Source organism: Ylistrum balloti, unplaced genomic scaffold (genome assembly GCF_031769215.1).
Source record: "Ylistrum balloti isolate Yb309-2 unplaced genomic scaffold, AGI_CSIRO_Ybal_v1 Utg370724, whole genome shotgun sequence".
Classification (NCBI taxonomy): domain Eukaryota; kingdom Metazoa; phylum Mollusca; class Bivalvia; order Pectinida; family Pectinidae; genus Ylistrum; species Ylistrum balloti.
This window is the reverse complement of record NW_026782429.1, coordinates 143158-165584: the sequence shown is the minus strand read 5'-3', so window position 1 is coordinate 165584 and position 22427 is coordinate 143158. Positions and strand designations below refer to the sequence as shown.

General features: G+C 39.2%; 4 protein-coding genes across 4 annotated transcripts in view; 2 read left to right on the top strand and 2 right to left on the bottom strand.

The window, feature by feature from the left end:
- Window positions 1-207: 207 nt before the first annotated feature.
- LOC132557791 (multiple inositol polyphosphate phosphatase 1-like) lies at window positions 208-3894 on the bottom strand. The gene is made up of 4 exons (XM_060222319.1): window positions 3174-3894; window positions 2954-3075; window positions 1579-1688; window positions 208-1200 (listed from the first exon to the last, which is right to left on the bottom strand). Exons 1-4 carry the CDS (start codon window positions 3892-3894, stop codon window positions 795-797), a joined length of 1359 nt encoding a protein of 452 aa, XP_060078302.1. The 3' UTR covers window positions 208-794.
- Window positions 3895-7018: 3124 nt separating this feature from the next.
- On the bottom strand, window positions 7019-9208 carry LOC132557790 (multiple inositol polyphosphate phosphatase 1-like). Its single transcript, XM_060222318.1, has 4 exons — window positions 8509-9208; window positions 8278-8399; window positions 7809-7918; window positions 7019-7424 (listed from the first exon to the last, which is right to left on the bottom strand). Exons 1-4 carry the CDS (start codon window positions 9206-9208, stop codon window positions 7019-7021), a joined length of 1338 nt encoding a protein of 445 aa, XP_060078301.1.
- A 2024-nt stretch (window positions 9209-11232) lies between these two features.
- The window catches only part of LOC132557789 (uncharacterized), a gene marked incomplete at its 3' end in the record, with an annotated part of 148001 nt that continues 136806 nt past the window's right edge, over window positions 11233-22427 (top strand). Inside the window, 1 exon segment of the mRNA XM_060222317.1 lies at window positions 11233-11325. Within this exon segment, the coding sequence (XP_060078300.1) occupies window positions 11233-11325 (93 nt within the window).
- Window positions 18495-20052, top strand: LOC132557792 (dihydroorotate dehydrogenase (quinone), mitochondrial-like). Its single transcript, XM_060222320.1, has 2 exons — window positions 18495-18955; window positions 19246-20052. Exons 1-2 carry the CDS (start codon window positions 18507-18509, stop codon window positions 19997-19999), a joined length of 1203 nt encoding a protein of 400 aa, XP_060078303.1. The 5' UTR covers window positions 18495-18506; the 3' UTR covers window positions 20000-20052.

Genomic DNA, 22427 nt, shown 5'->3' with positions numbered 1-22427 from the left:
TAACCACAAGGCGCATTTATCGTATTGGGACACAATTAACCACAAGACACATTGATCGTATTGGGACACAACTAACCACAAGACACATTGATCGTATTGGGACACAATTAACCACAAGACACATTGATCGTATTGGGACACAACTAACCACAAGACACATTGATCGTATTGGGACACAATTAACCACAAGACACATTGATCGTATTGGGACACAATTAACCACAAGACACATTGATCGTATTGGGACACAACTAACCACAAGGCGCATTGATCGTAATGGGACACAACTAACCACAAGACACATTGATCGTATTGGGACACAATTAACCACAAGGCGCATTGATCGTATTGGGACACAATTAACCACAAGACACATTGATCGTATTGGGACACAACTAACCACAAGACACATTGATCGTATTGGGACACAATTAACCACATAGCGCATTTATCTATTGGGATACAATAAACAAACTGCAAGAAACACTGATCGTATTGACACACAAAAAAAACTACGAGATACATTGACGGTATTAGAACACAATTATTCAATTACGATATTGGGACACAATAGCCAATATGACATATTTGCTGTACAGAGACACAATAAACTTTATGGCATATTTGCTGTATAGAGACGCAATAGACTATATGACCTATTTGCTGTATAGAGACACAATAAACTTTATGGCATATTTACTGTATAGGGTCATTATACAAATATAACTTTCTTATGTAAATCACTTAATAATTTATCATTCATGGCAAGGTCATAGATATGTACCTTGAGTGAACTACAGAAGGGCGAGTACAAAGGAGAAAACCAGTACAAACACCGCAGTCTTTGTTCTCGTCCCTGTGTTGGTATCAGAATTCTCACAAATGTCATCATAGTCACAGTTGATAAACTGTCTATAGTGTTCCTTCACTGTCCTATAGGGACACATACTGGCACCACACGCCGGGATGTCCACTTCCTCCTCGTTGACCAGCATCTTGACCATGTAATCCGTGCCGCATTTGTACAACGTGATGACAAGATTAGCTGAGAACGGAAGTATGATACTAGCTCGAAAATGTCGGTCGGCATTAGCCAAATAGTCCGTGGCGAGAAAAGTGTTGGACCCGTTAAAAAGACCCAATGCAGTGTACATGGAGAAAACCGGCACCACATGCGTAAACCGGAACGAGGCTACAGATCTACAAGTACAAATTAATAAGTAATAGAAAGCTACACGGAGACTTAAGAAATATCTGAGTAGTCCAGGAATTAACCATTTGTGATGTAACCACTGTATGAATTGCTTTTTCAAAGCATCATACGTTTACAATCTATGGACAATAATGCGTCCGTATTCGCAAGTAGTAAATTTCCCACCAGTAAATTTACTGGTGACCTGAATTTTAACTGAATTGTCTTATATAGTCATCAAAGGTGAAGGTCACCGCCGTGTGTTGGAGATGGAAACAAACAGTATATATATATATATATATATATATAAGACATTATATCTGTAGAACACATTGATGTTAACAATATTCTACAAAACTTAATCAACTAGACGTGTATAGTTTTACCTGTCAACAGAACCCCTGACCACTTTGTCCATCTGTTCTAATATGTTCCTGAAGAGAGGACACGACATCTGAGCAGTGATCTTGTGTCGATATCCGCCTATAATGTTACTCTGTAAAATAAAACAGGAAACTGAAATTCTTAAGACTTTAAAAAGAACTAGAACTAGAAAATGTCTGTAAGACAACTGACCCGCCGTCGCCGCCGCCGCCGCCAAGGCCTAGACCTTGGACTCCTGAAACACAACAATGAGTGCATACTAATACTTGATTTTAGCATAAAGATTTACCGAATTCCATTAAAGAATGAATTTTTTAAATTGAGTTTCTATTTATAGCATGGGTAACCTTGTCCTTGCCCCAATCCCCACTTCCCCGTAACCGTCGATACTCTAGTGTAAGTGTTGATACCCTACTGTGCTACTGTATAGGAAACACCACAATAACACAATTGTAACTGTAATTGTATTAATGTGTGTTTTAGGGCTTTTCACCTAAAGGCGTGATTTTCGACTTTGACGAAAAACAATGGCCGCCATGACGATATAGTTTAATTTTGCCCTAACGTCAATATCTCAATAATAGCCCCGGAATACTGAGGTAGTTATATACCCTTACCTCTATATCCCCGGCGTAGTCCATCACCTCCAGCCCCGGAATACTGAGGTAGTTATATACCCTTACCTCTATACCCCCGGCGTAGTCCATCACCTCCAGCCCCGGAATACTCAGGTAGTTATATACCCTTACCTCTATACCCCCGGCGTAGTCCATCACCTCCAGCCCAGGCGTAGTCCATCACCTCCAGCCCCGGCGTAGTCCATCACCTCTAGCTCCGGAATACTGAGATAGTTATATACCCTTACCTCTATATCCCCGGCGTAGTCCATCACCTCCAGCCCCGGAATACTCAGGTAGTTATATACCTTTACCTCTATATCCCTGGCGTAGTCCATCACCTCCAGCCCCGGAATACTAAGGTACTTATATACCCTTACCTCTATATCCCCGGCGTAGTCCATCACCTCCAGCCCCGGAATACTGAGGTACTTATATACCCTTACCTCTATATCCCCGGCGTAGTCCATCACCTCCAGCCCCGGAATACTGAGGTAGTTATATACCCTTACCTCTATACCCCCGGCGTAGTCCATCACCTCCAGCCCCGGAATACTCAGGTAGTTATATACCTTTACCTCTATATCCCTGGCGTAGTCCATCACCTCCAGCCCCGGCGTAGTCCATCACCTCCAGCCCCGGAATACTGAGATAGTTATATACCCTTACCTCTATATCCCCGGCGTAGTCCATCACCTCCAGCTCCGGCGTAGTCCATCACCTCCAGCCCCGGAATACTGAAGTAGTTATATACCCTTACCTTTATATCCCCGGCGTAGTCCATCACCTCCAGCTCCGGAATACTGAGGTAGCTACACCAGTCGGACGAGTTGAAGAAGGCGAGCTCGTACACACATATCTTTTTAATCATCATCACCTGATCTAAATTTGAAATAGAAAATAGAGACATATCGATTTCTTTCTGATCAACATTCCATAGCCATCTGATATACAGTCAAAGACAAAGAAAGACAACTCACAAACCGACAGGTTGAAGTGGCCGCTGAGAACGGCGTTGTTGACATCGGATACCACTTTGGTCATTTCGGGTCCATGCAGAAATTTGTCGTATTCTTCGAATGTCTCATCCTTGTTCATGAGATTCTGGTACAATTTACAAGTGTCGTAGAATCGTAACATCAGATTGTCAAGAGTGACCGGTATGGAGATGTTAGTGCCGAGTTTATCACCCAGTCCCTTCTGAAAATAGGTCACACTGTCTCTGGTTCTATCCTTCTTGGACGAGTAAAACATTATTTTGTCATTTTGACCATTGAGGAGACTTTGGTATCGGGAGCTAAGTCTCTCTCCGAGAACCGTCATTTCCTGCTGACCAAGAGCAGACAGCTGAGCTTGCTTGTCATCTGTGAAGGCATTTACCCAATCCAACACGAACTGATTAATGCCACCTCCGGTACTTAAGAGCGTGCGTAGTTCATTCATCCGGTTAATGGATTCCAGCAACGGATAACGTGCACCATGTCTGTACAACCCGTCCACATACACGGCACGACATGTTTGTCCGTTGTATTGTGCTGACGTCAGATCAGACATATCCATGTTCTGTCGGGACCACAGATATGGCGTCTTTACTCCAAATAATTCCCGACCGAAGAAATTGTTACTTGTTCTCGCAAGGCTACAGACTGTAGTGGCGGCCAATGTCAGCAGAAACACTCGCGTTAGTTTGTGTCCTGTCATTTTACTATAGCTATCCAGCATAGATGTTACTGATGCACACATACAGATGCACACATACAGATGCCCGGATAGAAGTATTCTAAATATTTAACTCCTGGCATTCATTTACTGAACTTACAAGATAGGTATAGTCTAGTGATACTGGTCGTAAGAGCTGCTAAACAAATCGTGTATAGCTAACGCTACCAACTCGTTCCTCGCACCCGGGCACGTGTTTACACTCTGGCACAAGCGCATATCTTTTTCAGTAAAGTGCTTACCGTCGACTGCTTGAGTGTTCGATAGTGCATCTTACAGACGCTATTGTGTGTCACTTAAACAGATCAGTGAAATTCTAGTTATGACTAATCTCTATCGAAAACGTTATCTATGTAGACACAAGTGTTTAATTATGAAGGTCCCTACCGTAAGTTATCTTCCAACACACACCTGCATTAAATATGTACTTCCCTACCGTAAGTTATATCCCAACACACACCTGTATTAAGTTATGTTTGTCCCTACCGTAAGTTATAGATCCCAACACACACCTGTATTAACTATGTACTTCCCTACCGTAAGTTATATCCCAACACACACCTGTATTAACTATGTATGTCCCTACCGTAAGTTATATCCCAATACACACATGTATTAAGTTATGTATGTCCCTACTGTAAGTTATATCCCAACATACACCTGTATTAAGTTATGTATGTCCCTACCGTAAGTTATAGATCCCAACACACACCTGTATTAACTATGTATGTCCCTACCGTAAGTTATATCCCAGCACACACCTGTATTAACTATGTATGTCCCTACCGTAAGTTATATCCCAACATACACCTGTATTATGCTATATAGTCGGAAGTTATATCCAGCAATCACTAGAGGTCACCAATATCACATTTTGTGATATGAAGTAAATCTGGCGAGAAGATGTCGAGGCGACAAAAGAACATCCATAATCATTTTGTAAACTCTTACTAAAAGTGAGTCGAGATATCGTTCCTTTATATATAATACAGGTAAATCTTGCCGTCTTGCTGCCTTATCCAGGTGAATTCACAGTCCAGTTCACTAATCAATGCCACGACCAATAATCCCCTCCGACCGGCAGCTCCCGGCGAAAAGTGTGGACAATAGGTACAGGGCTCTAACAGTTAGCCCAGGGTAAATTAAGATGATTTGGGGTATTTTTTCGAAGTAAAACCAATTTCCGTGTAAAAGTAACCATAACTTTAGTATGCAAATACATGAAACAAGAATTCAGCCCTCCCTACAGTCCCATGAGCCATTACGAAAGGCATAGTAACCTCTTTCCTCTGATATCTTTCTGAAGCCCGAAAAAGGGGCAGTCAGGTAGAGAAGGAAAGAAGAGGAAAGGGTGGGACTCCGTTAAGTTATGGTGAAAAAAATTCAATTTCATTTCAGTAATAATTACGATAACTTTAGTATGTGAGTTTGTCTTACCGTGGTGGAGAATTCGACGCAAGGCAGCTCATCACGGCACAGCACAACCCAGAGAAAATTACTGGTGGGGAGAGAAAGGTTCAGGGAACCCCAAAAAAGTGCAAAAACCGGAAAGAAATTCGAAAATACCTCCCCGTAAAGGATTAGGTGTTCCAACATGTTGCACAAGAATAAGAAATATCCTAGATTACTGAGGAGATACAGCCACTGAGCCATCACCAGAGGTCAAAGAGAATACTGACCCTCACAATCAGAAGCCAAGGACATCATATAGAAATCTGTGAAGGTATTCCTGCAACACCAGAAGGCAGCAGACATGACCTTCTGAACTCATGAGTCCGCAACCTCGCCCGAGCCTGATCATCAGAATGCTCGTGAGCATGCCTGAATACCAAGCAAACCCATCTTGACACAGACTGGGATGAGGTGTCCTGATGACCTTGTTTAATGGGCAGACGGGATCGAGGCGGGATAGAGCACCCCCTCCCCCTAATTTTATCGTGTTAAAACCTAAGTGTCCGACAGGGAGAGAGCAATATATTATGCTCCTCAGGACCAGTCAAGGCCGGAATCCTAATGGGATCGGACAAAAAACTAGGAACTTGGTTCTTCGCCTAAAAGGATAGATCGATCAGAAGGATTACAGCAGAATAACCTATGGACCAGCGTAGGCAGAGAGGAAGTGAAGATAACGCATTGACTTCGCTCCTAACGGCCTTTATAAAGGCTTCTAAAACAAGGCAGGCTCCAAAGGCTCATAAGGAGCCCGCATCAGAGAATCCAGCACAGGTGCCAGATTCCACTGCGGGACCAATCGCTGAATCCTGGGCCAAACAAAAGCAAAGCATCTATCACTGTTCTACCATAAAAAGCAAGGACACTGGCAATAACCGTACGGTAACCGGCTGTAGTGCCAGGGGCAAGATTGCGGTCCTTGAAAAAGAAAATCCGCAAACAACCTTGAACGGATCAATCTTTCCACCGACACAACAATCACAGAAGATCTTTCAGCCTGATTGGTAAACGGTAGAATAGGAATCCCGGATAAATCGCGCGATGCGATCTGACACCTTTTGAGAAAAGCCTGTCTGAGAGAGGCTTCCTGAGATAGCCTCCACGCGTGAACGTTGAGGATCTCTGGACGAGAGTGCATCGTCCTGGACCAAGACTGGCGAAGGAGATACGATCTGATGAGGCAAGCCAACGGCTCCTCCGCAAGAATCGACAATAGCTCCAGAAACTATGGTTGCCTCGACCTCGGCAACATGAGTGCCAACATAAGTAAGGAACAATGATGCTACCGAAACTTCTGAGCGGCCACTGCCCAGGTTTTCTGATGATCAGAAACCTTAGACTTATTTAGAGCTTTAGCTCTAAATTATATGTCCTATGTCCTTTTGTATGTAAAGTTTATTCCACTAACCGTTGTTACATTCAACAGAAGGACGACAAACACTCTTAGGAAGTTCTTGATGATTTCATTCGGATTATGATACAATAAATACGGGTTAAATGTTGGAACTATTAATTTGAAGGGATCAAAGTCTTTTATCAGCCCTTACCGGATCAAAGTACTTCCAATCGGAAACTATAAACATGCATCCGTGTTGTTGGAATTGAGTTTTAGCTATATATAATGGAAGTTTTACTTTAATAATGGAAACGTAATCTATAATAGTAGAGAGAGCATGATTACACTGGATATCAGCACAGATACTACAGTTCTCGTCCCAGTGTTGGTATCAGAATTCTCACAAATGTTATCATAGTCACAGTTGATAAACTGTCTATAGTGTTCCTTCACTGTCCTATAGGGACACATACTGGCACCACACGCCGGGATGTCCACTTCCTCCTCGTTGACCAGCATCTTAACCATGTAATCCGAGCCGCATTTATATAAGGTGGTGACCAGATTCGCAGAGAACGGAAGTATAACACTACTACGGTACTTCCGGTTGGCGTTTACTTGATAATCCGTGGCAAGAAAATGTTTGGATCCGTTGAACAAACCCAGTGCGGTGTAAACAGGGGACACCGAACCCGAATGACCAAACCGGAACGAGGCCAGGGATCTTCAAAAATTTATACATATTTATTTACAACGCTATTTACAACATTTTAGCGTAGGATCTTCCAAGAACTAAACATATTCATTTAACTGTGCCGTTATAAAGGTATTTAGCTTTAGATCTATAAGGAATTAAGCAGATCTATTTACAGTGCCGTTATAAAATCATTTTAAGCAAACTATTGTAACAATATGTAGTTTAATCCGGATCTAATCTAAGATAGAAGTTAAATATTCTTTTCAAACATGCAGGAGGTTTCTAATTTAGTCATTATCTCATTCCAAGGAATACCAACTGAGGCTATATATTTATGAACCAATATGATCAGTGATATCGTTTGTTTTTATGTGACGCTGATTTTTTTCTCTTTCTCTGTTATCAAGTTACCTGTTGGCCTGGTTAGTTACTACGTTGTCCATCTGCTGAAACATGTGTTTGAACAGTGGACACGCCATCTGCGAAGTGATCTTGTACCGGTATCCGTCTTCTATGTTTTTCTGCATGAACGAAAAATAAGCCACCGTAACTTAGATAATACTTACATGCCTGACGTACAGCAACATTGAATGCAACACTATCCATGTTTAACCTTCGGATTTATGGTAACAATTGTGCACGTGAAACGTGAAAAACTACGTGTAGAATATATAACTTACAGACAAGTCAATAATACATCTACCTCAGTCGCAACTCATTACAGATGATATCAATAAACGGAATGAGTCTCTAAATGAATGTGATTCATCAACTCGAATAAACCTGGTAAAGTTCAACGCGGGAAATTCATGTGTTCTATAACGCCAGCGTAGTCCATCACCTCCAGCCCCGGAATACCGAGGTAGTCATATACCCTTACCTCTATATCCCCGGCGTAGTCCATCACCTCCAGCCCCGCAATGCTGAGGAAATTACACCAGTCAGACGAGTTGAAAAATCCAAGCTCGAACGCACATATCTGTTGTATTGTCGCCACGTGATCTAAATTGACAACAGAAAACACGAACATTTTATTCATGGTGTTGCTTGCTTGAAATTTCATTCTCAGTAGTAATACCAGACATGATTTATTTTTAAAAAGACAACTCACAAACCGACAGGTTGAAGTGACCGCTGAGAACGGCATTGTTGACATCGGATACCACTTTGGTCATTTCGGGTCCATGCAGAAATTTGTCGTATTCTTCGAATGTCTCATCCTTGTTCATGAACGGCATTGTGTCGTAGAATCGTAACATCAGATTGTCAAGAGTGACCGGTATGGAGATGATGGTGCCGAGTTTATCACCCAGTCCCTTCTGAAAATATGTCGCACTGTCTCTGGTTCTATCCTTCTTGGACGAGTAAAACATTATTTTGTCACTTTGATCATTGAGGAGACTTTTAAATCGGGAGCCAAGTCTCTCCCCGAGAACTACCATTTCCTGATGTCCGAGAGCAGACAGCTGAGCTCCTTTTTCTGCTGTGAAGGCATTTACCCAATCCACCACGAACTGATTAATGCCACCTCCGGTACTTAAAAGCGTTTGCAGTTCATTCATCCGGTTAATCCATTTGGGACTTGGATAACGCGCACCGTGTCTGTATAGTCCGTCCACATACAGCGCACGACATGTCCGTCCGTTGTGCTGTACAAACGTCCTGTCTGTCATATCGACGTTCTGTCTGGACCACAGATAGGGTGTTTTCGTCCCGAACAATTCCCGACCGAAAAAATCGGTGTTTGATCGCACGATATTGAGACTGGCGATCAGAATTAGATTTCCCAACGTTTGTATACCTCCTGCCATTTTCACCAGACCTACAACATCTGTGTAATAAACGAGCAGGTTTACTGACAGTGGAGAGTTTAATTATCAGCCCCGGGCACATACATACCTGCTAAGCCAGCAAATATCACTGTTAAACAAGTATACACGGGATAATAAATGCTTCTCCAGTGTCCGTTTTATTAGAAGAAGCATTCAGGTTTCGGATATCAAACAATTTACCTTAAGAAATCGTCTCAAACCAGATTTGTATTGCTTTAGTAATTTCCTGGTCACATCAACATCCTATCACATCAAGATAGACAAAAATCGAAGAAATTGGAAGGAGAACACAGATCCCAAAGCAGTGGGTCCAACAAATTTGATTTGGGGAAGGATCATCTAGAGTGTATTGTGCAGCTCTGTATCCCCACATTAGTCTCCTCACAGGATACAAATATACTCCATGCTTCTTGCTCGGTTTTTTTTTTGTTTGAGGAAAAATGAAAATGATAAATAAAATGCGTATTAACGAGAAGTGTTTGCATAATTCAGAGAAACTAACGCATTATTCATTTATTCCCTTATGTCCTTATTAAACATGCTGATTTTAATGAGTAAATACATGAAACACGACAGGTTAGCGCTTGTTTTTTTTTTTTGTTATGTTTTGTGAGGATGGGGATGGGGTAATGCAAATTTGACTGGTACTAATACAAATCGTTTATTATGGCGATTATTCCTATTTTCAACCTTTAAGATGTACCATTTTTGTGGTTCTGTGAATTCGTATCTACTCTATAACACTAGATGTTTAAAACGTGATAATGTAATCTACCAGTCAGTTCGTGATAACGCAAACAATATGTTAAAGAAAGCATTTTGTCGTTGTGACATGCATTCCTGCCATTTTCATTTCACGCCCTCATCATCCTAGGTTTTCTTGATGTGTAGTTCCTGACCTAAGGTTCGGACATGGCAAGGCCAGAGGTGTAGGACCACATATATTCCGGTTCCACGAGGGCAAATATGAACAAAACAAAAATGTACACGGAGAAAAGTTCAAAAGAAATAAGTGCATTTTAATGCTTAATCTTGGTTAACCCAAATTATAAGGACCATGTATATCTAAGCTATTAATATTTCACTGAAGATACTATAATAGATATGCTTTCGCCATCTTAACACTTGAGATCTTGATATTTTCTTTCTTTCTTTGCTTGATTTTCCACTCTTGGTATCCCTCGGACTGCCGCCGTCATATGACCTTGGCTCGACTCGAGTTGTGAGAACCTTAAACACGGAAATACAAAACAATATTTTCTGTGTACCTAACCAAAAAATCTTTAAAGTGATATGCTTTTAAAGGGGCGTAACTCTGACATATTTAGAAATTAACATTTATAAGCCTCTAAAATAGGACAAAAAACACGGATAAAGTCCATTAATTCATACACGTGTCATAAACCTACTAACTAAAAACAGAGCTGTGTATATACGTCTCTGCTAAAATGTAAAACATTAACGGGACGCTCCGACTGATTAACGACTTTATAGGAGATGCGGATGTTTTGAAATCCCTGTGGCAGTCGTACCTTTTGGCCACTGTTACTGTTTATATCCGCCCATGATGTCATCAGATAAGACTTTACAAATATCAATGAATACAACATATATAGCTTTTGTAATACAATAGTTTACACATATAACAATACAAATACCCTTTACACATAAAACACAGTCTGTCGATACACATGCACAAGGACACATAGATACTAATGATACTCATAAACGCTGTTAATTATACATGTTAATCAACGTGTAAAATCTTATAGTCCCAGCAGACCGGCGGAGTAAAATCATATAGGGAAATATGGTCACCAGGACACGCCCTCAAATAACAGCGCCGTAACCGTTCTTGTGGATTGCTGTCGCGTCATACTAACGTGACTGAGCGATCTATTTGCACCTGCATTCATCCATAAACGCCTACCTGTGTATGTTTGTGTCGAAACTAATCAGCAGTGATAAGTGTGTTGATCAGGGTTTCCCATTAACATGTCAGGATGTCTTTTTCCATCAACCGTTTCTTGTGCTTAGTGTTCCTTTTAGTTGCGTTCTTTGAAAAGGTAGATGCTGCTTTTCCCAGCCACACCGGGGTAAGTACATCAAATTTATCAGATACATCCAAACCTTGGGCTGACATTGCTTTAACAGCTTTGCTTTATGACAAAGGGTATGTGCTTAATGAACATGTATTTTGTAATCGCTGTTGAAGAATTAACTTAGTGTTGTGCGCGAGATGCCAACTCTTCACGATAGCCATATACAATGTATACTTCTTACAAATTTCACCGCTTAGCCAAAACCCTGATACCAAACCCCATCCTTGACGCTAAACCCTACCTTAAACGCTACACTAAGCTCCATCCCGACACCAGGTCCCATCCCTAACACTATGAACTACCCCTGGCACCAGACCCCACCCTTGACACCAGGCCCCACCCCTAATACCAGGCCGCATCCATGACACTACGCCCATCCCTTATAGTGTCCCTTGACACCAGACCGCACCCTTGACCAAAGGCCACAACCATACCACTAAGCCCATTCCTAACAGCAGTCCTTGACACCAGGCCTCGCCCCTAAATTACCATACCGATACCTGGACACTTGAGTCACACCCACTGGCCATGGACGTATACATAAAGCTAAGATTTTCCATGACTAAGGTCTTAATTACTATCTACTATTGTACTGGTGTCAACACTATGTACACCGGCACGTAATAGTCGGTATTTTATAGTTCGCCTAATTTGGTAATAACGATGCAGATACTTCCGGGTTGGTTCTGTGAAGGCAAAAAATTAATTTAAAAAGTTGGACATTTAAACCATTGCGCACCGAGTAACTTTACCACGACATTTGGCGAGCAGTATACTGGGGCATATGTAGCTAGTAAAGCATATGAGTAAAGCCATTGATTGTGTGAGGAATGTATTGTCTTGTCGGGGAAAAAACCCAACTCTGCATTTGTATTTATCTTCAGGGCTCTGTTTTCGTATTAAGGAAACTAGTTTCGTTGTCTAATGAACACTGCTTGATCAATCGATCCTTCCGATACTCGACCGGTATCACAGTGTGTATTTAGAATCGACTTACAATTATTTCACACTGAAAAAAAACTCGCGTGCTCGAATAAGGAAACTTAAAGTGAAAACCATGTATATATGATACAGGTAAACGAGAGCATGGATCAATGTGACATGCAAAACATAAACAATACAGTGTCTATATATACCAGTGTTTCTGGCATCGGCTCACAACGATAGATAATTCATAGGCTGTGAATGACGAGTACACATCGTTTCAGAGGGTTTTACATTTGTTATATTTTTAATGAATTGTAGTTGTTGATAAATTGTTCTTTTAAATAAAGTGTAGTACATCTAAGAGGAAGTGTATGTACAGCCCTGGGAGAGGACACGTGCCCAGCATGTTCTAGGTACAGCTGTGGGAAAGGGCACGTGTCCAACATGTTCTAGGTACAGCTGTGGGTAAGGATAAGTGTCCAACATGTAACTGATTCAGTTTCGGTAAAGTCTCCAAATGCCGCTCGATCCCATCCCAGAAATCGAGGTCTCATGTCTACCTAAACGTTTCGTGCACGTCTCTATTTTATCTACTCTAATAGTAGGCACTACCTAGGACCGCACGCAGTGTAATCATTACTATGAGATGGTGATGCACTGCCTAGGACCGTGCGCAGTGTAATCATTACTATGAGATGGTGATGCACTGCCTAGGACCGTGCGCAGTGTAATCATTACTATGAGATGGTGATGCACTGCCTAGGACCGTGCGCAGTGTAATCATTACTATGAGATGGTGATGCACTGCCTAGGACCGTGCGCAGTGTAATCATTACTATGAGATGGTGATGCACTGCCTAGGACCGTGCGCAGTGTAATCATTACTATGAGATGGTGATGCACTGCCTAGGACCGTGCGCAGTGTAATCATTACTATGAGATGGTGATGCACTGCCTAGGACCGTGCGCAGTGTAATCATTACTATGAGATGGTGATGCACTGCCTAGGGCCGTGCTTAGTGTAATCATTACTATGAGATGGTGATGCACTGCCTAGGACCGTGCGCAGTGTAATCATTACTATGAGATGGTGATGCACTGCCTAGGACCGTGCGCAGTGTAATCATTACTATGAGATGGTGATGCACTGCCTAGGACCGTGCGCAGTGTAATCATTACTATGAGATGGTGATGCACTGCCTAGGACCGTGCTTAGTGTAATCATTACTATGAGATGGTGATGCACTGCCTAGGACCGTGCTTAGTGTAATCATTACTATGAGATGGTGATGCACTGCCTAGGACCGTGCTTAGTGTAATCATTACTATGAGATGGTGATGCACTGCCTAGGACCGTGCTTAGTGTAATCATTACTATGAGATGGTGATGCACTGCCTAGGACCGTGCTTAGTGTAATCATTACTATGAGATGGTGATGCACTGGACCGTGCTAATCATTACTATGAGATGGTGATGCACTGCCTGCTGCAGTGTAATCATTACTATGAGATGGTGATGCACTGCCTAGGACCTGCCTGTGAGATGGTGATGCACTGCAGTGTAATGCCTATGGATTGCCTAGGACCGTGCTTAGTGTAATCACTATGAGATGGTAATGCACTGCCTAGGACCGTGCTTAGTGTAATCAGTGTAATCATTACTATGATGCACTGGGACCGTGAGTGTAATCATTACTATGGCGATGCACTTGCCTAGGACCGTGCGCAGTGTAATCAGCTGCCTAGGACCGTGCTTCATTACTATGAGATGGTGATTAATGTTAGCTGTTTTGGAGTCCTTGTATTTTCTCAAACTAGAGAAATCAGAAGATATGTCAATATTTGTCAGTTTAATGCCAAATGGATTGAAATTCACACTTGTTAATTGTCACATGGACTAGCGATGATAGTTCTTGATAGGGACTGAATTAGTACAATTTTTTTTCTGTTCCGTATTTCAGTATAATTCATTTCGTATCACATCGATCTGTATTTTAGTATTTTCCGTTCCCGTTTTATAAAACGGAAACAAGATTAATATGAAATTTTGAAAAATGGATTTCTCCTGATTGGTGATACTCCTTATTCTTGAACAAGTTTGTTTTTGTATTACGACTCGCAAATTATTGATGTATGCTTGTTTTCATCTGATTTTTGCAGACTTTTTAGTATGTTTTAATTCTGGATTATTTTGTAACCAATCGACAATTTGTATAGATAGAAAATCAGGATCCTTAAGGACCATTTAATACTCTTCTCATGACATACAGAGAGATAGTCAGGATCCTTAAGGACCATTTAATATTCTTCTCACGACATACAGAGAGATAGTCAGGATCCTTAAGGACCATTTAATACTCTTCTCATGACATACAGAGAGATAGTCAGGATCCTTAAGGACCATTTAATACTCTTCTCATGACATACAGAGAGATAGTCAGGATCCTTAAGGACCATTTAATATTCTTCTCACGACATACAGAGAGATAGTCAGGATCCTTAAGGACCATTTAATATTCTTCTCACGACATACAGAGAGATAGTCAGGATCCTTAAGGACCATTTAATACTCTTCTCATGACATACAGAGAGATAGTCAGGATCCTTAAGGACCATTTAATACTCTTCTCATGACATACAGAGAGATAGTCAGGATCCTTAAGGACCATTTAATACTCTTCTCACGACATACAGAGAGATAGTCAGGATCCTTAAGGACCATTTAATATTCTTCTCACGACATACAGAGAGATAGTCAGGATCCTTAAGGACCATTTAATATTCTTCTCATGACATACAGAGAGATAGTCGGGGCCCTCAGGAACCATCTAATTTTCTTCTCGTGACCGACATTATGTAATTATTATGTAATTTTGTTATTTCATGTTATTTAATCTCTACAGAGATATTTACATCTCTGTTCTATATAATCATATCTGCTCTGCGAACAATGTTCAGACTTTTTTTCTGTTTTTAAATCTCCGCGTGAGATCACTGGGTTTTTTAATTGTTTAAACCGTCTGAAAGTTAAGTTAAACTAGTATCCACTCGCCACTAAAGAAACAACCGGTCTAAACGAAGGCTAATGGTTATCTTTATGAATGATACCGGGTATAACCTACAAAAACATGTTGTTGAGAACAGTCTCATACATACTTGGTACTGTATTACCTGGATAAGTACATGATGCTTCTGATCTGGTGTCTTCTGTAAAAAAAATCATAATAGTACATTGTAGAAAATAATTATATATAAACAGAAAAGTAGATTGTAGAAAACAATTATATATATATACACAAAAGTACATTGTAGAGAATAATTATCTATCAGGGACGTATAATACAGATTGTAGAAAATAATTTTATAAAACAGAAAAGTAGTTTGTAGAAAATAATTATCTATCAGGGACGTATAATACAGATTGTAGAAAATAATTTTATATAAACAGAAAAGTAGTTTGTAGAAAATAATTATATATCAGGGACGTATAATACAGATTGTAGAAAATAATTTTATATAAACAGAAAAGTAGATTGTAGAAAATAATTATATATCAGGGACGTACAATACAGATTGTAGAAAATAATTTTATAAAACAGAAAAGTAGATTGTAGAAAATAATTATATATCAGGGACGTATAATACAGATTGTAGAAAATAATTTTATATAAACAGAAAAGTAGTTTGTAGAAAATAATTATATATCAGGGACGTATAATACAGATTGTAGAAAATAATTTTATAAAACAGAAAAGTAGATTGTAGAAAATAATTATATATCAGGGACGTATAATACAGATTGTAGAAAATAATTTTATATCAGGGACGTATAATACAGATTGTAGAAAATAATTTTATATAAACAGAAAAGTAGTTTGTAGAAAATAATTATCTATCAGGGACGTATAATACAGATTGTAGAAAATAATTTTATAAAACAGAAAAGTAGATTGTAGAAAATAATTATATATCAGGGACGTATAATACAGATTGTAGAAAATAATTTTATATAAACAGAAAAGTAGTTTGTAGAAAATAATTATATATCAGGGACGTATAATACAGATTGTAGAAAATAATTTTATAAAACAGAAAAGTAGATTGTAGAAAATAATTATATATCAGGGACGTATAATACAGATTGTAGAAAATAATTTTATATCAGGGACGTATAATACAGATTGTAGAAAATAATTTTATATAAACAGAAAAGTAGATTGTAGAAAATAATTATCTATCAGGGACGTATAATACAGATTGTAGAAAATAATTTTATATAAACAGAAAAGTAGTTTGTAGAAAATAATTATATATCAGGGACGTATAATACAGATTGTAGAAAATAATTTTATAAAACAGAAAAGTAGTTTGTAGAAAATAATTATATATCAGGGACGTATAATACAGATTGTAGAAAATAATTTTATATAAACAGAAAAGTAGATTGTAGAAAATAATTATATATCAGGGACGTATAATACAGATTGTAGAAAATAATTTTATATAAACAGAAAAGTAGTTTGTAGAAAATAATTATATATCAGGGACGTATAATACAGATTGTAGAAAATAATTTTATATAAACAGAAAAGTAGATTGTAGAAAATAATTATATATCAGGGACGTATAATACAGATTGTAGAAAATAATTTTATAAAACAGAAAAGTAGTTTGTAGAAAATAATTATATATCAGGGACGTATAATACAGATTGTAGAAAATAATTTTATATAAACAGAAAAGTAGATTGTAGAAAATAATTATATATCAGGGACGTATAATACAGATTGTAGAAAATAATTTTATATAAACAGAAAAGTAGTTTGTAGAAAATAATTATCTATCAGGGACGTATAATACAGATTGTAGAAAATAATTTTATAAAACAGAAAAGTAGATTGTAGAAAATAATTATATATCAGGGACGTATAATACAGATTGTAGAAAATAATTTTATATAAACAGAAAAGTAGTTTGTAGAAAATAATTATATATCAGGGACGTATAATACAGATTGTAGAAAATAATTTTATAAAACAGAAAAGTAGTTTGTAGAAAATAATTATATATCAGGGACGTATAATACAGATTGTAGAAATTAATTTTATATAAACAGAAAAGTAGATTGTAGAAAATAATTATTTAAATATATAATTAAATACAGCTTCGAATGTTGAAATTCAATAAAAGATCTGTCCTTACACAGAGACCGGTTTTTCTCTGTAACTTTATCGGTGTGTTATATATTCGTAGCTGGTGTATTTCGCGCTGCTGACTGTTCCGGAATCCATATTCGTTTCGTCATTTAGACATGTATCGTGTTGTGCCGGGTTGTGTAACAGGTAAGTTATTCGTCTCAAATGAAATGCTTATTGCAGCATGTAAGATATATGTCTGTAACCAGTTTATATCAAATTATAAACAATGTCGGGATAGTACGTCATTTACTTTATTTTAATATAATACGCTGTGGCACGTTTAACCACACATTTAGTATGTCGGACGACTAACAGCCGGCAGGTCAGTTCGGGACACATGGATAACATTCACTTGCAATTTGAAGGGTATTTAATCATTATTCGCTTATTTATTTGAATATTTCGCCGTAAGTTATCAGCATTACACTGTAGATAATTTAAGATACTTCTGGTAGATTTTATGATGATTCTGTTTACACATTGATCTCCATTTATCATTCTTATTTCCGTTTTATAACCACAGGTTTATATCAGATCAATCTCTGCACCACTGAAATAAATCTTCGAAATTTGCATAAATATGCGGAGTTTTGTAGGATCGTGTCCCTTAAACACATGTTCAAACACAGGCTATGGATATCCCGGAGCACATACTTCAGATTTGCTGTGTAGAAAAAGTTATCTCCCCCTGTCAAAATTGTTTATTACAGATGGAAAAAAATTGTCATATTGAACATATTGCAATAGTGATATATCTGTTATCTGAAACGAGTGAAAGGGAGATATGTATATAACACATATTATTTAGGACTGTGATGAGAAGGTAAATATAACTTTGGACAATATTCACTTTCAAAAGATTCACTTTCGTTACCAACAAATAACATTTACTTCAAGCATAATTGAGCAAAGTTACTTCCCTTGTCCTGTTTACAGACGATGAAATATGGTGTGAATTATTTCTCTTATGTATATATTACCAATATTATTCATTTCTCAGTAAAATGAACATCTATACATGTGTCAATGTTTCAGGACAACTGAATCAAGATGTCAACAATAAAAACCAGAACAACATTTTCATTTGCGAAGTACATGAAGGAGTTAGGCATCATGATGATTGGTGGCACGTTAGCATTTACTGGATTTGAGACAATATCAGGAGGGGAAAAATTTTATAAAGAAGTGTTGATGCCCTCTTTACAAATGCTAGATGCAGAGACAGCACACAGATTTGCTGTGAAGGCTGCTAAGTACAAGATGGTACCCAGACAATGGACTCCAGATCCACCCTCCCTTAGCACAACCGTGTTTGGTCGAAAGTTCAAAAACCCTGTAGGACTGGCAGCAGGATTTGACAAGGATGGAGAGGCAGTAGAAGGGCTCTTGGCTATAGGCTTTGGCTTTGTGGAGGTTGGAAGTGTCACACCGCAGCCACAGCCTGGTAACCCACCGCCCCGTGTTTTCCGTCTGCGGGAAGACAATGCAATTATCAATAGGTACTATTTTTCATTGTCAGATAGGTATTAATAGACCTGATTCTGGGGAAAAATATCTTCCAGTAAGCTAACAATTTGGTGTTATCTAATTCTAGAACATAGCTTTTTGCCTAGGCTGGTACTGTCAAATAAAAAGGTAAATACCTCGGATAAGCTGTGGTTCATGTAGGATCATCTTTTAAGGGATGATTTTCTGATACAGCCGAAAGTTTACTATCACAATTTCCACGAGAGGTGTATGTTTTACATTTTGTGGATTTATGTTTCAAACCATCCCCCTTTTTTTTTAGATACGGGTTCAACAGTGAGGGGCATGCAGCAGTGCTACAGAGACGAGTTCAGGACAGGGAGAGACCAGGAGCTATGAAAGGAGTAGTCGGGGTTAATCTGGGCAAAAATAAGGAGTCGCCTTCACCTATAGGGGATTATGTTGAAGGCGTGAAACAGTTTGGAGGTGTGTCAGACTATCTTGTTGTTAACGTGTCTAGTCCTAACACACCAGGACTGCGAGATATGCAGGGCAGGGAGCGACTGGAAAAGCTTCTAGACCAAGTGGTTGCAGCAAGGGATAATCTAAAGCTTGACCAGAAACCACCTATTCTCGTCAAGATCGCACCAGACCTCACACAGAAGGACAAGGAGGATGTGGCAGCAGTAGTGACAAAGCGGGAGGGCTTCATAGATGGTTTCATAATAAGTAACACAACAATATCTCGACCTTCTAGCTTACAAAGTGACCACAAGGTAGAAACAGGTGGACTTAGTGGGGCCCCTCTTCGGACACTAGCCACAGACACCATATCTGACATGTACAGACTGACCAAAGGTAAAATACCCATTATTGGTGTGGGAGGTATCGCTTCCGGCCAAGATGCTTATAATAAAATCAAAGCAGGAGCTAGTCTGGTGCAGTTATACAGTGCCTTAATTTATGGTGGGCCGCCAGTGGTCAGTAAGATTAAGAGAGAACTTGGACAGCTACTGGAGGCTGATGGTTTTTCTTCTGTAGCAGAGGCTGTTGGTGTTGATCACAAAGCGACATGATGTTTAGTTTATTTTACAATGATGTGCTCAATAAAAAGAAAATACAAAACTCATTTTTGTTGTAGTGTTCCTTGTTGTCGCTCCCCTTCCCTAGTCGATATTTGTTGTTGTCTCTTGCATTCTCAGTATTTTCCATATTTACATATTTTGTCTTAATCTATTAAAGTTCTATCCAACAACCTCTGTCTCTCTTCCTTCAGATTATGGCATTACTTTCTTAAAATATATGGACAAAGGCAATACTGGTACCTTCCCATTGTATTAAGTGCACAGTGGATTAAACAATACGGTCTCTGAACCTGAAGATATCGAAAAAGTGTCATGTGCGATTGTGTTATAACTGGCTACTCAAATCAAATAAAACATTCTCATTGGACAAAGTTTGGTATGACATATTAGTGTAGCTATTCTGTCATAAAGGACAACAAGAGTATGACATATCACTGAAGCTAGGTTATGACATATTACCGTAGCCAGACTGTCAGAAAGGACAACAAGGGTATGACATATCACTGAAGCTAGGTTATGACATATTACTGTAGCCAGACTGTCAGAAAGGACAACAAGGGTATGAAATTACTGTAGCCTGTGTGTCAGAAAGGACAACAAGGGTATGACATTACTGTAGCCTGTGTGTCAGAAAGGACAACAAGGGCATGACATATTACTGTAGCCTGTGTGTCAGAAAGGACAACAAGGGTATGACATATCACTATAGCCAGACTGTCAGAAAGGCAACAAGGGTATGACATATTACTGTAGCAAGTCTGTCAGAAAGGACAAGAAGGGTATGACATATTACTGTAGCCAGACTGTCAAAAAGGACAACAAGGGTATGACATATTACTGTAGCCAGACTGTCAGAAAGGACAACAAGGGTATGACATATTACTGTAGTCAGTCTGTCAGAAAGGACAACAAGGGTATGACATATTACTGTAGCCAGACTGTCAGAAAGGACAACAAGGGTATGACATATTACTGTAGCCAGTCTGTCAGAAAGGACAACAAGGGTATGACATATTACTGTAGTCAGTCTGTCAGAAAGGACATCAAGGGTATGACATATTACTGTAGTCAGTCTGTCAGAAAGGACAACAAGGCTATGGCATATTATTGTAGCCAGTCTGTCAGAAAGGACAACAAGGGTATGAGATATTTCTGTAGTCAGTCTGTCAGAAAGGACAACAAGGGTATGACATATTTCTGTAGTCAGTCTGTCAGAAAGGACAACAAGGGTATGACATATTACTGTAGCCAGTCTGTCAGAAAGGACAACAAGGGTATGACATATTACTGTAGTCAGTCTGTCAGAAAGGACATCAAGGGTATGACATATTACTGTAGTCAGTCTGTCAGAAAGGCAACAAGGCTATGGCATATTATTGTAGCCAGTCTGTCAGAAAGGACAACAAGGGTATGAGATATTTCTGTAGTCAGTCTGTCAGAAAGGACAACAAGGGTATGACATATTACTGTAGCCAGTCTGTCAGAAAGGCAACAAGGCTATGGCATATTATTGTAGCCAGTCTGTCAGAAAGGACAACAAGGGTATGACATATTACTGTAGTCAGTCTGTCAGAAAGGACAACAAGGGTATGACATATTACTGTAGTCAGTCTGTCAGAAAGCACAACAAGGGTATGACATATTACTGTAGTCAGTCTGTCAGAAAGCACAACTAGGGTATGAGATATTTCTGTAGTCAGTCTGTCAGAAAGGACAACAAGGTTATGACATATTTCTGTAGTCAGTCTGTCAGAAAGGACAACAAGGGTATGACATATTACTGTAGTCAGTCTGTCAGAAAGGACAACAAGGGTATGACATATTACTGTAGTCAGTCTGTCAGAAAGCACAACAAGGGTATGACATATTACTGTAGTCAGTCTGTCAGAAAGCACAACTAGGGTATGACATATTACTGTAGTCAGTCTGTCAGAAAGGACAACAGAATTATGACACATTACGGTAACGGTTCAGCCCTATCATGGAGTTTTGTATTCGAGATTGAACAAGGGCAGGATTGGCATCTGTCACGTTTTGGTGTAAATTTTACTCCGTCATTATATGACAAATTGACGATTTTGGGCGTCCTGTATGATTTAGAGTAAGAAAACATTTCTAAAAATAGTACATGTGCACCAGGATCCGTTTTAAGTTACCAGTCACGCATTAGATGAGTGTCCTCAACAAGGAAGTGTCGTACTTCGCCGCTGTAATCACTGTGCTACAGGTCAACATGCAACGCTGTAAAATGACACAGAAAAAGGGGGACTTCATGAATATGGAACGATTCATTTAAAAAGAACGTTAATTTGTAAAGCGTCGGTGGTGTTGGATTAAAAAACAGTAGGTTTGTTATCGCATACCAGCACTTTGTCGATCACGACCAAGACAAAAATGGTGAAAAACATTTGGATAACTT

What these genes read in the sequence shown, in the direction of transcription:
- LOC132557791 (XM_060222319.1), bottom strand. Translation starts at nt 3,894, where the DNA reads ATGACAGGACACAAACTAACGCGAGTGTTTCTGCTGACATTGGCCGCC. An exon ending in CCACTTCAACCTGTCGGTTT is followed by an intron (nt 3,076 to 3,173) that starts GTGAGTTGTCTT and finishes TTTCAAATTTAG; the next exon opens with ATCAGGTGATGATGATTAAA. An exon ending in ACTACGCCGGGGATATAAAG is followed by an intron (nt 1,689 to 2,953) that starts GTAAGGGTATAT and finishes TTTATTTTACAG; the next exon opens with AGTAACATTATAGGCGGATA.
- LOC132557790 (XM_060222318.1), bottom strand. Translation starts at nt 9,208, where the DNA reads ATGGCAGGAGGTATACAAACGTTGGGAAATCTAATTCTGATCGCCAGT. An exon ending in TCACTTCAACCTGTCGGTTT is followed by an intron (nt 8,400 to 8,508) that starts GTGAGTTGTCTT and finishes TTGTCAATTTAG; the next exon opens with ATCACGTGGCGACAATACAA. An exon ending in ACTACGCCGGGGATATAGAG is followed by an intron (nt 7,919 to 8,277) that starts GTAAGGGTATAT and finishes TCGTTCATGCAG; the next exon opens with AAAAACATAGAAGACGGATA.
- LOC132557792 (XM_060222320.1), top strand. Translation starts at nt 18,507, where the DNA reads ATGTCAACAATAAAAACCAGAACAACATTTTCATTTGCGAAGTACATG. An exon ending in GACAATGCAATTATCAATAG is followed by an intron (nt 18,956 to 19,245) that starts GTACTATTTTTC and finishes CTTTTTTTTTAG; the next exon opens with ATACGGGTTCAACAGTGAGG.